Source organism: Nicotiana sylvestris, chromosome 9, assembly GCF_000393655.2.
Source record: "Nicotiana sylvestris chromosome 9, ASM39365v2, whole genome shotgun sequence".
NCBI lineage: Eukaryota > Viridiplantae > Streptophyta > Magnoliopsida > Solanales > Solanaceae > Nicotiana > Nicotiana sylvestris.
This window is the reverse complement of record NC_091065.1, coordinates 192,361,317-192,376,963: the sequence shown is the minus strand read 5'-3', so window position 1 is coordinate 192,376,963 and position 15,647 is coordinate 192,361,317. Positions and strand designations below refer to the sequence as shown.

Below are 15,647 nucleotides of genomic sequence, written 5' to 3'. Positions count from 1 at the left end.
TAATCGAATCCCAATATCAATACAATATATAAAAATAGAAATTGTCCAAAGTCCAAACGGCTATAGAATCTGTCTTTCGACATTGCTGACATATATCAGTCAAAGGAAATCAAATATTTTATTTCCATAAAAATACCCAACTAATCTCTCCCTCCAATATTTAATCACCCTATAAATAGCACACCAACTTTTTATTAATCCCCAAATACAGAAAATAGAGAAAAAAGAAAGAAGAAAAAATTATTCTCTGCAACTCCATTAATGGCGACCATAAGCTCTCTTTTTCTCAAAACTCCAACTCCAACTCAACCTTTCCCCAAAACCCACAAACCCCATTTCTCCACACCTCTCAATCTTCCTCGCTCATCCCGCAAACTCGGGCCCGGGTCTGTGACCCGGGCCCGAATCCGTTGCGGGTTAATAGAACCCGACGGCGGGAAACTAGTAAATCTCGTCGTCGAGGAATCACAAAAAGCCCAAATAACTAAACGGGCTTTATCATTGGCCCAAATCAAGCTCTCAAAAATCGATATTCAATGGGTTCATGTGTTAAGTGAAGGTTGGGCCAGCCCATTAAAAGGATTTATGAGAGAATCTGAGTTCCTCCAAACTCTTCATTTTAATTCGACCCGACTTGAAAACGGGTCGGTTGTTAACATGTCGGTTCCAATTGTGTTAGCTATTGATGATTTTCAGAAAAATCAAATTGGTGGGTCCAGTAGAGTGACTCTTGTTGATGATAAAAATAACCCCATTGCTATTTTAAATGAGTAAGTGAATTTTTCTGTGTTATTGAAATCATTAATTTCATTTTTGGCACCATTTTATTTCTATTTCTGTACCATATTTGGTCCCCTTAGTTACCAGTAAATTATGATTTTAGTCCTTGTGATATTTGGCTAAGCATTTTTAACTTTGAATTAATTAAAATGTATTCCTGCCATCCTAATTTATGGGATGATATCCGGATTTCGAGAGTCAAACGAGTTATTCTTTTGATCGTAAAATTTTCATATGTCTTTTAATTATTTTCAAATATATAAAATTTATTTCAAAAAATTTAACTATTTTGTGTCTAAATATAGGTCAAAAGCTCTGTTTTAAAAGGCAGAATTGGGACTCGCCCGGGGCTCCCCGGGGCAGAGCACTCGTAAAACGCCCCTGGGCTTATGTGTGGGGCTTAGTTCTGTGAGACTTACGCCTCGACCGTCGGGGCTTACGTCCCAGACATGCCCAACGCCCAGCGTATTGGGCTTGCCTAATAGAACTTTATGCAATTGTGTGTAAGAACCTTGTAAATCCTCAAATTTTCTTAATAAATCATTGACTATTCAAAATTACTTTTTTCTTAATCAGTAAATTAAGAGTATTTTATGTCATAATTAAAATAAAAATTATTCCACGTTATCCACTAAGACTGCTATGATAATAAATTTTAAATAAATCTTTCATTTAAAATTATTTATTTATTAACTTTTGTTATGTCTTTATTATATAATAGTCCATAATTTTTTTTAATAATTATTTTCCCAAATATTATTTTTTCCACGTTTACGAGATACAATACTTATTAATTTAATAGTCTAGTATTAGCTAGTAACTATTTACAAATAATTAGTTATCATGGTATGGTATGGTGAATTATGTGTCACTTTATTAACTTGTCGAAACTTAAAAATAAATTATGCTAGAGAATCATATTTAAATCGTGAATTATGTTTTTATATAAATTCTCTTTCAAATAGAAATCATATTAATTAAAAGGAATATTTAAAAAATATCAAATTATAATATCAAAATTCTTTCAAGATTCAATACTCCTTAAGAGATACATATAAGATTTCGCATCGAATATATTACTTTTGTTGTTTGAGTTGCAACGACATTGCAGCTAATTTGCATATTATGATATATGTCATACTTTTCATATTATTCATAGTTAAATTATAATTTATAAATATTTTAAATAGATTTTTATTATAATTTTTTGATTTTAATGTAATTTTTATTAATATTTTTTTATTTTATACTATATTAAAATTCTTGAAATTAGTAAAATTTAAAGGTCCGTGGGACTTACGCCCTGTATCTTAGGGCTTACGCATCGCCTCGTCAGAGGTAAAACGCCTCTCCTCACGCCCACGCCTTTAAAACATTGGTCAAAAGTTAAAAGTTCTAACCTCGAAAAGCTAAAAGCGTCACATAAATTGGTCAGAGGAAGTACATTTTTGGTCCTGAAATATATGATATTTAGAGTATCTTTACAAATTTAACAGAACACAGTCTTTGGATTCTGTTTATCTACAAAATTTCCATTTTAGTTGTTCTAAAAAGAATTACAACTTTCTAAATTTGTAAATAATTTTTCTTAAATTTCATATTTACCTTTAACGAGAAGTTTTTATAACCACGCTAATATAGTGACATATTTCAAACTACAAATTTATAAAGTCTTCCTTTTTTCCTTTTTACTCTTTGTCTATTCAAACTTTTCCACCTAAAGTGAAACGAAAGGGGTAGATAATTACTTAAATGGTTTCAACTATTAATAATTTGTTAAATTTGTGAAGATTCTCAAGCAAAACGATCAAAAGTGGATATTTCATTTAATTGAAGGTTAGATGTGCTTAACTAGATATCACAAGCACCAAAATCCGAATTTGTCGATATTTCATAATTTTCCCTTTCAACATTGATGTGCATAAGGTTGGCCGTGGCATGCCCATATCAATGGCATGAGGTTGGCTATGGCAGGCCACTATGGCACGAGGTAGGCCGTGGCATGCCTATGTCAATGACACGAGGTCGGCCGTGGCAGGCCACCATGGCACGAGGTCAGTCGTGGCATGCCTATGTCAAAGGCACGAGGTCGGCTGTTCACCATCAATAATATAGTCAAATTACTTAAAGAGTATTATGCAACTGAATCTTACTTGTAAAATCTTTTATGCACTATCATGTGTGCTTACAGGGGAATATTAATTACAGTGTCTGTGAAATATTTTTCTATATATGAATTATTTTTCCTGAATCCAATATCTGTAATAGTCTTTTTAGCAGATGTAGTAACTGAAATAGCTCAATGGGAGTAACTTACTCTGTAATTTACTCAATAGATGTTTTTACATTTTGGAATATATCTAAGATTTTGATCAGATTAAAATTCCGCACTTTGTTTAGCATTGGTTTTAAATCCTGGATCCGCCTGTACTGATGTCATGTCTTTCTTACGCCTATTGTCTTTCCCTGTTAATCTGGTAATTGTAGTATCGAGATTTACAAGCATAACAAAGAAGAACGGATAGCAAGAACGTGGGGAACTACTGTGCTGGGACTTCCTTATGCGGACGAAGCTATAATTAATGCTGGAAACTGGCTAATTGGTGGCGATTTGGAAGTTATAGAACCGATCAAGTACAATGATGGTCTTGACAGGTTCCGGCTTTCACCTGCTGAACTTCGTGATGAATTTACAAGGCGTAATGCAGATGCAGTTTTCGCTTTTCAACTGAGAAATCCTGTGCATAACGGCCATGCTTTATTGATGACTGACACACGTCGACGACTTCTTGAAATGGGATATAAGAATCCTGTCCTTTTGCTTCATCCTCTTGGTGGTTACACTAAGGCAGATGATGTTCCACTTCATTGGAGAATAATGCTGCTCGGTGGGCCGGGCCTGAACCGGACCGGACCGGGCCCGCGGTCCTAACGGGCCTGGTGGGCCTGGTGGGCCGGTCCTGGGTGGGCCGGTCTTGGTGGGCCTCTGAGCCCGTCACGGGCTGGTCTCCATGGTTGAGCCCACGAGCCCGGGACCGTTTGGCCCGGGACCGGCAGGCGGGCCTGGGCCGGTCCTGGCGGGCCTGGCGGGCCCAACGGCTATTTTTAAAAAAAAAAAAAAAAAAAAAATCAAACGGCCATATTTAAAATCTAGCCGTTTGGGCTGAAAATATGACCGTTTTTTAAGTTAAAAAAATGGCCATTTGGCCCCCAAACTTTATTTTAACCCCAAACTTTATATAATTACACTTTTCCCCATTTCTCAACTATAAATACCCCCTCATTCTTTCATTTTTATTCACCAATTCATCAATATCTCTCAATATCTCTCAATCTCTCTCAATCTCTCTACTACAATTACTTAATTTATTGTTGAAATTTCGTGAAAAATTGTGAAGTTGTTGAATTGAAGTTTTCAAGTGTTCAACGATTTTCAATTTTCAAGAAGTTGTTCGGCAATCCGGTAAACTCGTTTCAACTCTTACGTTTTTAGAATATATTTTTGTGTGGTTTAGTTTGCATAATTATAATTAATATGGCATTTACTTTGAAAAAAATGTTTGGTAAAGGAAAAGATAAAACCGGTGAAAGTAGTGGCCAACCAACTACCCTTCCCCCGGCTCCCCGACCTAGAAAAGATAAGCAAGTTGAAAGTAGTCGCCAACCTAGACGTCCTCCTCCTTCCGTAATTCTTGATAGTGATCACCCTTGTTTTCAATTTACCGATAGTGAATTTTATCATAATGTTGCACCAGGTGATAGATTAGATGATGAAATTATGAATGCTCTTTATCCTAATGAAACCATCTTAGAAAATAATGAGGAAAATGAGGATGATGATGAAACTCAAGCACCGGATTTAGATGATACACCTACTAGTCCTCTTAATAACCCAAGTGATGCACCGGTCGACCCACCTGTAGAAACTCCTACTTTTAATAGAGAACCTGCTAAACGCTTAGAAACATCATTAGTTTGGAATTTTTTTACTCAAGTAAGAGAAAAAAATAAGGCTAAGTGTAAAACTTGTGGGAAATTAATGTCGCATAAATATGTAGGAGACCGTAGCGGCACAGGTAGTTTGACTAGGCACATAAAAACACACCCTAGAGATAAGGCTAGATTTTTTCAAATGAAAGCGCATCTAGAGGGGACAAGTGTAGATTCTGCGATTAACCCTAGTACAGGTTCAAATCTAGTTCAACCAGGAATTAACACTGTCACTGGAGGTATTTTATATTACGATCCAAATAGAGATCGTGAAGAATTAGCAAAGATGATTACTGTTATGTGCTTACCTTATACTTTTGCTTCTAATCCTAATTGGGTTCATTATATTAGAAGAGTGTTTAATCCTACTTATAAAGGTTGGCCTCGCGCAACAGTTAAGAGTGATATTTATAAATTCAAACATGAATATGAACAATATTTGCGTTATTTATTTACTCATATACCTAATCGGATTTCTATTACTACTGATATTGGTAGAAGTGGTAATGATTGTGATTACCTAACTGTTACAAGTCATTGGATAGATGAAGAATGGATAATGCAAAAACGCATAATTGCATATAGAATAATTAATTCGCGTCACACAGGTAAATTTATAGCTAACACTGTTGCAGATATTTGTAGATATTTTTGCTTTAGCGATAAAATAATGGCAATTTCAATGGATAATGCTTCTAGTAACACCAGTGCTATAGGCATGCTTACAACAACACTAAATCCTGCATTTACTAATATTTTCCATGTTAGATGTATTTGTCATATTTATCATTTAATTGTCGGTGATGGTATGCGAATATTAAACATAGAAATTGAAAAGGTTAGAATGGCTCTTAATTGGCTTTTTTATTCAAACCGTAGAAGTAGACTTAGAGAGTATTTTAAAAAATGTGATGAATATGGCCTTAGAGAAAGAAAGGTTCCTAAACCTTGCCCGACTAGATGGAATTGTATGTACGAAAGTTTAGTAGTAGCATATGAATATAGAAACCCAATTAATGCAACGTTTAATTCTCGGGTAGGTGGTGAAGATGATGATGAAATGCTTACCACTCAAGATTGGACTAATGTTAAAATTCTTTTAGATTTTTTAGAACATTTTCAAATTGCAACAAATGCATTTTCTGGGCAATATTATCCTACTATTTCAAACTGTTTAGTTTATATTGCAGCACTATCTGATTTGTTTGTTGAATTTAGTGAGGGTGGGGATATTTATGAACTTGCTATAAATGAAATGAAACAAAAGTTTAAAAAATATTTTTTTCCTATCCCTCCTATTTATGGTCTTGCTGCAATGCTAAATCCTACAATGAAATTGGGAGGTCCTCATTTTTGGTATTCAAATATTTATAAGGCTTTAGATCTTTCAAATGAGGAAATTGCGACACTTGCAGATGCAAAAGCTTCAATTAAGATTAACGCTCAAACAGTTTATAATGCTTATCAACTTGCCTTAGAGCATGCTAGGCCAACTATTCCAACCCCTACTTCGTCTAGCTCACAATCCTCTAAAAGAGTTGCGGGCTTAAAAGCTCTTAAATCTTGGACGGAGTTCAGGGGGTCTCAAGGTGAAAATTATGATGAAACTTCACATCTAAATGAGCTTCAAGTTTATTTGTCTCAGGGACTTGAAAAGGAGAATCCAGACGGCTCTTTTGATCTTTTGGAATGGTGGAAGGCAAGGGAAAAACATTTTCCTGTTCTTGCAAGGATGGCTCGGGATATTTTATCAATTCAAGCTTCAACTGTTGCATCAGAGAGCGCTTTCAGTCAAGCAAGACTGCAAATAGGTGATCATAGAGCGTCTATGAGGGATAGCTTGGAAAAATCAGTATTGTTTAGAGATTGGATCCGCTCGGAAAGAAGAAACTTTGGAATTGCAGAAGCACAACCGGCGATAGATGAAGCTTATGAAGAAATGATAGCGGAACTTACGGAGGATTCGGCTTCGCCCGGAAGTGGTGATGAACAAGCTTCTTTTCCACCACCACCAACGCAACCTCCTCCGAACCTTGAAGGATTTATGAGATTTGTTAGAGATAATACATAGAATAATATGTAACTTGTATTTTGGCACATCTTCCTTAGTTTTTTTCCTTCTAATGGTGGTATTAGTACCTTGTTGTGCTCATTCCATTGGGGGAAGGATGACTAAGAAAGATATGTCATTTTTTGGTAATAAAATTTATTGCTTCTACCCATGAGCTTCTTTTCGCAATATTTCTTTGTCTATACTTAGAATTATTTATATGCTACAATATATACATAATATACAATATATATACTACAAGAAAATATATTTATAAGATACAATATATACATAAGATACAATATATATACTACAAGAAAATATATAAGAGAATATATATACATAAGATACAATATAATATACTACAAGAAAATATATTATGCTACAATATATACATAATATACAATATATATACTACAAGAAAATATATAAGAGAATATATATACATAAGATACAATATAATATACTACAAGAAAATATATTATGCTACAATATATACATAATATACAATATATATACTACAAGAAAATATATTTATAAGCTACAATATATACATAAGATACAATATATATACTACAAGAAAATATATAAGAGAATATATATACATAAGATACAATATAATATACTACAAGCAAATATATAAGAGAATATATATACATAAGATACAATATAATATACTACAAGCAAATATATTATGCTACAATATATACATAATATACAATATATATACTACAAGAAAATATATTTATAAGCTACAATATATACATAAGATACAATATATATACTACAAGAAAATATATAAGAGAATATATATACATAAGATACAATATAATATACTACAAGAAAATATATTATGCTACAATATATACATAAGATACAATATATATACTACAAGAAAATATATTATGCGAATATATATACATAAGATACAATATATATACTACAAGAAAATATATAAGAGAATATATATACATAAGATACAATATAATATACTACAAGAAAATATATTATGCTACAATATATACATAATATACAATATATATACTACAAGAAAATATATTTATAAGCTACAATATATACATAAGATACAATATATATACTACAAGAAAATATATAAGAGAATATATATACATAAGATACAATATAATATACTTCAAGAAGTGATATTTATGCATGACAATTTAGTGTTTTACTATTGTTTTGTTATTTTCTTTTTCGTCAAGCACTTTAATAATTAGATATACATATATACTACATATTAATATAGCCATGATACTACAAGAAATTGTCTTTAAAAAAAAAAAAAAACCCGCTAGGCCCGCGAAGCCCACGAGCCCGGCCCGTTAAGCACAGGACCATGTGGGCTTAGGCCCGTCACGGGCCGGTTCCACCCATTAGGCCCACGAAGACCGGGACCGCCAGGCCCGGGACCGCCAGAGCCCGGGACCACGAAGCCCGGGACCGCGAGGCCCGGCCCGTTAGGCCCACTAAGGCCCGGGCCCGGGACAAAATACAGCATTATAATGGAGAATGAAGCAACATGAGAAGGTTTGTGCTTTTGTTTACTCAGCCTGTGGTTTTCTGTTTCTTCGCAGTAAAATTAAAGCAATGAAATGCTACGCTACTTGATTGGCCTTCCCCTTCAACCAGCCAGCGTCTATAGGGGCTAGAAGCCCGAATACGGGTTTGGCCGAGGCAGTAACTTTTGCTTAAATAGTGTGTTTCTGTTTACCTTCTGTTTTTGGCAGTAAAATAAAGCAATGAAACGCAACACTACTTGATTCCCTTACCCCATTCAACCAACAAAGCTTCCACAGTCCTTTTCGATAAAATTTCTTGCTGACATCTGTTCGCTTTTTTAAGCGTCTATTCTTGTGTAAATTACGGAAGGTACCTTGGAGCAATGGTAAAGTTGTCTCCGTATGACCTATAGGTCACGGGTTCGAGTCGTGGAATCAGCGACTAATGCTTGCATTAAGGTAGACTGTCTATCACGCCCCTTTGGGTGTGGCCCTTCCTCGGACCTTGCATGAACACGGGGTTGCCCTTTTTCTTGTGTGAGTTACGGCTTGAAGAAAGTAGAAAAGTTTTCAATTTCTTTTGATCCCATTTGTCACTGAAATCTCAGACAAAATTTGATTCGCTTTATTTGAGTCATATAGTGGCAATGGTGTTGCTTTCTAACTGAATCCGTGACTGGAAACTCTTCTCAGGTACTTGAAGATGGTGTTCTTGATCCAGAGACAACTGTTGTTTCTATATTCCCATCTCCTATGCACTACGCTGGTCCAACCGAGGTGCAATGGCACGCAAAGGCTCGGATCAATGCAGGTGCTAACTTCTATATCGTGGGACGAGATCCAGCTGGTATGGGTCATCCATTAGAGAAGAGAGATCTGTATGACGCAGATCATGGCAAGAAGGTGCTCAGTATGGCCCCGGGACTAGAACGGCTGAATATCTTGCCTTTTAGGGTACGGCAACAATTAACCGTGATTAAAAAGCAACGCGTCTTTCATTTTTATTTTCGAACTTTAACGTGAATACTAAATTTTCGTGTAGGTGGCTGCGTACGACAAGACTCAGAATAAAATGGTTTTCTTTGATCCCTCTAGGCCTCAAGATTTTATCTTCATTTCAGGCACCAAGGTATATCTATCTCTCTGTTGGCTTTCAGCATTCTACCCCATTCCACTCCCCGTGCTAGATCAATTATTGTGCTGAATTCAGAGGGGGAAACAGCCTCTCTACCTTCCCGTAATGTCAACATACACACTACCCTCCCTATACCTCATTTATGGGACTTCACCCAGTTGTAATTCAGAGGCCGATGCTGCATAGGAGTATCAGGTTCAGATAATCAGAACCCAATTCTTTCAACGCGGAACATAAATTTATATAAAAATTACTACTAAAATTACAATAAATAGTAGATAGGAACCCAACTACAACAACAACTACTATGCTTCAGTCCCAAACAAAGAATTTAAATCCATAACCTTAAAACTACAATAGGTTCAGTACTAAGAACCTTAAAGGTTGAACTCATAGAGTTTAAATCCTGAATTCGCCTCAGGTGCTGCTGTTCGCCAGTTTTCAGCCCGGTTCGGCCCGGTTGACCCGTTTTCAGCCCGGCAATGTAGTATATAGGGCGGGCTGGGACTGGTTGGACGGGGAGCGGGTTTTAGACGAACACATTTTGGATACCGGTGCACCGGAACCCGCTTCAGCCCGTTAACAGGTTAAAATTTTTATTTTTTTTAATTTGTGTACCGTTGCTAACAAAATTTAATTAAAAAAAATATTAGCAAAGCCCGCCCGAGCCTGTTAAACCTGAACCCGGACGGGCCCACAAAAACCCGCAAATTCACAACCCGCTAACCAACCCGGTCCGTTAACGAACAAGTTGGGTTTTTTTTGTTCAGCCCGTCCTAGCCCGCCCGTTAAATACCTCTAGTCAATATTGCGCAATTAATGTGTTCTTGTCTATTGCAGATGCGAGCGCTTGCAAAGAACAAGGAGAGTCCTCCAGATGGATTTATGTGTCCTGGTGGTTGGAAGGTTTTGGTGGAATACTATGATAGTTTGGCTTCAACTGAAAATGGCAGAATTCCTCAACCTGTGCCTGTTTGAATGTTTCATTTATTTAGATTTTAGAAAGTGAATTACTCTCTTTATGTGGTGTCTGAACATTTGTTCAACATTACTCTCCAAAACAACAACAACAACAACAACAACAACCCAGTATAATCCCACTAGTGGGGTCTGGGGAGGGTAGTGTGTACGCAGACCTTACCCCTACCCTGGGGTAGAGAGGCTGTTTCCAAATAGACCCTCGGCATCCTTCCCTCCAAGAACTCCCCACCTTTCTCTTGGGGTGACTCGAACTCACAACCTCTTGGTTGGAAGTGGAGGTTGCTTACCATCAGAACAACCCCTCTTGTCTTAATAAGGTATAGGCTGATGAACCAGTGTTTCCATCTTGTAAATTATAGTGCTAAATTTATGCACACATCTGTGTGCACACTTATATTATAGTTACTGCTTTCATTGAAAATGAGTTTCATATTTTCTAGTGGAATTGGACTATGTAGTATGGAAGTTGGAGAATTGCTTTCCATTCTTTTGATAGGTTAAAGCAAACCTAAGCCCATTTATTTTCGCTCAATGGAGGTTTGATTCTGAATCATTTAGATCTTAGCCTATTTAGCGCATTTGTATTTTCTTTTTTTACTTTCGCCGTAACTTATTAGCTCTTAATTTACGTGAATCATGTAGAACTTGTACAGATTTTGAAATTACATAGGCGTTCAACAACAACAACACAGATTCAGTATAATCACACAAGTGGTGTATGGGGAAAAAAGTGTGTAAGAAGACTTTATCCCTACCTTCAAGAAGACATATAGATTGTTTTCCAGTAGACCCTCGACTTTGGTAAATATAACATTTTACAACTATTCCAATCGTTACTACTACCGCCAACCATCACAACGTAGAAACCTCAGCCAACCACCTCCACCACTAGTCACATCCATAAATTACCACTATGAAATACCTCAAAGAAGCAATTATAGGTCTATATTTTGGACTTCAAAGTGCAGAAATGGTAAATGCTTGCGCAGATATTGTCATAAAGGACAATCATTTTCCTACCATTGTTGATATCCTAAGGTGGGAAAGAGAAATTTACATTTAGCTCTTTTTGCTCTCATTGTAAAGCCACCTACGTAGAAAGGGAGCTTTGAAACAACGGTAAAATTGTCTCTGTGTGACCTATAAATCACGGGAGCAACATACAAGTGAATTCTCATAATCGTAGAATATGTAAATCTTCAAGTAGTGGTCTAAGCCACCATATCCCTTCCGGGATCCGCCTATACATAACAGGCCATAACACTAGAATACTTCCGAATAAAATCAATTACGGCGGCCGACAAGCCTCACACGTACCGTCATAAATCACTTGCATAACTTAATCACGCTGAAGGAACTAATCATTGCCACCATCATACCAATTTAATCATGGTTAACCAAATCTACTTCTTCTAACTTATCCTCAATTGTCTTAGAAATAATAATAACTCCATTCAACACATAACAAACTCAATCCGTACTCATCCCGAGTGGCCTTGTAACACGAGACTATGCTGTTTCAAATCCCACGAATCACCTCATACCTTCCTTGTGCGCATATTCGCATCTCAACTGGTACATCCATTCTGATAATTCCTCTACGAATCAGGAGCCACTGATACTTGCATCAGGGGTAGGTTGCCTACGTCACACCCTCTTGGGGCGCGACCCTTCCCCGGACCCTGCATGACTGCAGTATGGTTTGTGCGTGCTGCCCTTTTTATTGTAAAGCCACTTGGTGAAGAGCTAATGTACAAGTCAGGAGAGCACCTTTTGTGAAGAAACAATACCTTAGCAATTTGAATTGGCAAAATTTGAAGCCAAAAACAGAGTAATGAAATGCTATTTGATTTGATTTTCAGTTCGTATTTTCTACTTAAATCTATAGTTATATTCCCTTTGCTTATGCATGTTACAAGTTTGTATATTAAACCAAGACTTTTGCTACATTATTCTTTGTATATTACACTGATTATATGATATAACACAAGAATATGATATAGTATATTTGTCTCTTACCACCAAAGGATGTGCTCTAGCGTATGGGGCTGCCCTTTTCTCAGTGGCGGAGCCACATTCAACCAAGTAGAATCAGTTGATGCTCTTTCGCCGAAAAATTACATTGTATTGCAAGATAAATTTTTCTGTTTTATGTATATTTAATATATGTTGGCTACCCTTAACGATATATCTAATTTTTTATATTTTGACACCCTTTGGTGAAAATTCTAGCTCCGTCACTGCCTTTCCATAACCAGAGGTCTCAGATTCGAGCACTGGGTATGAAAAAATCCTTGATACGGAGCGTTACCTCCCGAATAGGGCCCTACGCGGCGCGAATTCGGATATAGTCGGGCTCCAATGAGGCTACCGGACACCAAGTGAGAACCCAAAAACAATAGCATTTGTCTTTTTTATAATTCTCGCATTTACTTTATGATTTTTGTTCTCTTTCGCTTTTCTGTGCCCCTTTTTCAATTACAATTATCAATTAAATATTTCTTAGTTAATTACTTCCTCTGTTCCAGTTTATGTGAACCTATTTTCTTTTTGGTCTGTTCCAAAAAGAATGACCATTTTCTAAATTTGGTAGTAATTTAGCTTAAATTTACAATTCTAACCTTACTGAAAAGCTTTATAACCACACAAATACTCTAGGCCCCTTTCTGAATTGTTTAGCACCACAAATTCGAAAAGTTTTCATTTTTTTCTTAAACTCCGTGTCCAGTCAAACAAGTTCACATAAATTAAAACGGAGGGAGTATAATTATTCGAAAAATTAGATTTCATTTGACTCGTTTCGGGAGATGAAATGGTCAACATAAATTATTTCTTTGTTCAGTTCTTTTCTTTGTCAGGAGTGGGAAGGAAAATATTTTGTAGTCAAAAGACACACACACACACACAAGAGTCAAGTATGGAGAACTTTTCAAATGAACCAAAAACCTACATGAATTTTTTTCGTGTGTGATAATTTAGTAACTGAAACCACTAACTCGACTAATTTAGATTCGCGCTTCGAAAGACTTATTTAAGGAGAAAGCACTACTATCAAAAAAAAATCATTCATACAGTTCGAACTCGAGATTTCTGATCAAGAATGAGTCAAAAAGCCTACACAATTTTTTTTTGTGCAACTACCTGATATCCTGGACCACTAATTGACTAATTCGGATTGGAGTGCACAAGGCCAATTGGAGAAGGAAGCACTCCTATAAAAGATCATTTACAAAATTCTAACTCGAGACGTCTAATTAACAATGAAGAAATCACATTCATCCCACCATATCCTAGACGAGTAGGAAAGGAAGGTATTTAAATTTTATAGTCAAGAGACATACCCATACATGCATACACCACTCAAACATGAAAGAACTTTTCAGACACACATACACAACAGTCAAGTATGGAAAAACTTTTCAAATGAATACCTACATGAAATTTTGCGTGTGTAAATATGGTATCTGATTAATTTAGATTCGCGTTTCGCATGACTTATTTAAGGGAAAGCGCTTTTATTGGGAAAAAAATCACCCTTAAAGTTCGAACTCGACATCTTTAATTAAGGATGAATCAATAAGCCTACATGAAATTTATCTGTATAACTACCTGATATAGGAACCACTAACTCGACTAATTCAGATTAGTGTCTCGCAGGACCTAATTAAGGGATCAAAAGTGCTCCTATGGGAGATTTTTTCATTTTTAGTGTTCGAGCACAGACCTATGATTAGGGATGTTCATAAAAATCCGAAAATCCATACCAAACCGAAAATCAAATCAAACTGATCAAAAAAACCGATACTTTTTGGTTTAGTTTAGTTTTGGTTTTGAAATTTAAAAACCGATCAAATTTGGTTTGATTTTGGTTTTAATAAAAAAAAACCGAACCAAATCGAATATAGGAGTGACTATTTTAAATTTATTATTACACCTATATATATGTATACTTTTATACAAAGTTTCAAAAATTTTATAGTAAATGTTAATCGTTTGCACTTTTAGTACATGTCTTTAACTTTACATTCTAATTTGATTGGTAGTTTTCTTTTGTTAAGTGTAAGAATCTATTTCATGTTAAAAATAATATATTTTTAATTGAGTCCTTAAATTATTCATCACTATTTGATTCAATTATCATCAATATATCTTGGTAAATAATAGATTTCTCAAAGGCTGTTACGTTGAAAATGTGGTCGCCGAAATATGTGTTTGGTAGTGTATGTCTTATATTTAAGAAAAAATTGACAAATAACCGAAAAAACCGAAAATCGACATAAACCGAATAAAAAAAATCGACTTAATTGGTTTGGTTTGGTTCTAATATTTAAAAAACTAACTTACGTGATTTGGTTTCTTTTTAGGAGAAAACCGATTCAAACCGAATCATAAACACTTCTACCTATGATTAAGGGTGAAAGAATCACATTCGTCTCATCACATCCTCGAGGAGTGAGCAGAAAAGTATTTAATTTTGTAGTCAAAAGAAATTCGTGGAGTTGTTGAAGCTTGAAAGAAGTAATTAACCTTAAGTAAGAAGTAAATGACTCGACTCATTGCTCATTAGCTTACTCCAAAAGAGAAGATTAATATGTTTGTAAAATCAATTTATTTTATTAAAAATTACACCAGATGGATCTTTCTTAATTTTTTTTGGTAAAATACTCGCGCTACCAGAATTTTGAAGCTGTTGTCAGAATTTTCTCATATGAAAAATTATGACGATTGCAATTTTTTTGTGGCAAATCTTAGTAATCACCATATAAAAATTTCTGGCGATTGTCATATTTTTAGCAAATCATGATGATTACCATATGATAATTTCTGACGGCTGCCATATTTTTGCAATTTCTGGTGATTACTATATAAAAATTTCTGACGATTGTCATGTTTTGTGGAAAATTCTGATAATCACCATATGAAAAATTCTAACAATTGCCATATTTTTGTAGCATCCTGATAATTTTCATGTATAAAATTATGACGATTGCTAGTAAACTAGTTAACGTGCATTAGTGAAATTAATTGACGACTAATTGATAGTTATATAAAATAAAAAATAAGTCATAACCTACTCAAAGAAAGTGGGTTTGCTAACTCTACTTTTTTTCTTTTCTTTTTTATAAATTATATGTTAGTATTATAGTTTTGTCATATGTAATATTGTCGTAGAATACACTATAAGTTCTGT

At 35.2% G+C, this 15,647-nt stretch overlaps 1 protein-coding gene across 1 annotated transcript; it reads left to right on the top strand.

Moving 5' to 3' along the window:
* The first annotated feature begins 225 nt into the window (after positions 1-225).
* Positions 226-10,877, top strand: LOC104227790 (ATP sulfurylase 1, chloroplastic-like). Its single transcript, XM_070156189.1, has 6 exons — positions 226-770; positions 3,268-3,657; positions 8,353-8,368; positions 9,034-9,294; positions 9,383-9,469; positions 10,316-10,877. The coding sequence occupies exons 1-6, from the start codon at positions 262-264 to the stop codon at positions 10,451-10,453; spliced, it is 1,401 nt and encodes a 466-aa protein (XP_070012290.1). The 5' UTR covers positions 226-261; the 3' UTR covers positions 10,454-10,877.
* The last annotated feature ends 4,770 nt before the right edge of the window (positions 10,878-15,647 follow it).

Coding starts and splice junctions, on each gene's coding strand:
- LOC104227790 (XM_070156189.1), top strand. CDS start 262: ATGGCGACCATAAGCTCTCTTTTTCTCAAAACTCCAACTCCAACTCAA. Junction 771..3,267: donor CCCATTGCTATTTTAAATGA/GTAAGTGAATTT, acceptor TGGTAATTGTAG/TATCGAGATTTACAAGCATA. Junction 9,295..9,382: donor TGAATATCTTGCCTTTTAGG/GTACGGCAACAA, acceptor ATTTTCGTGTAG/GTGGCTGCGTACGACAAGAC.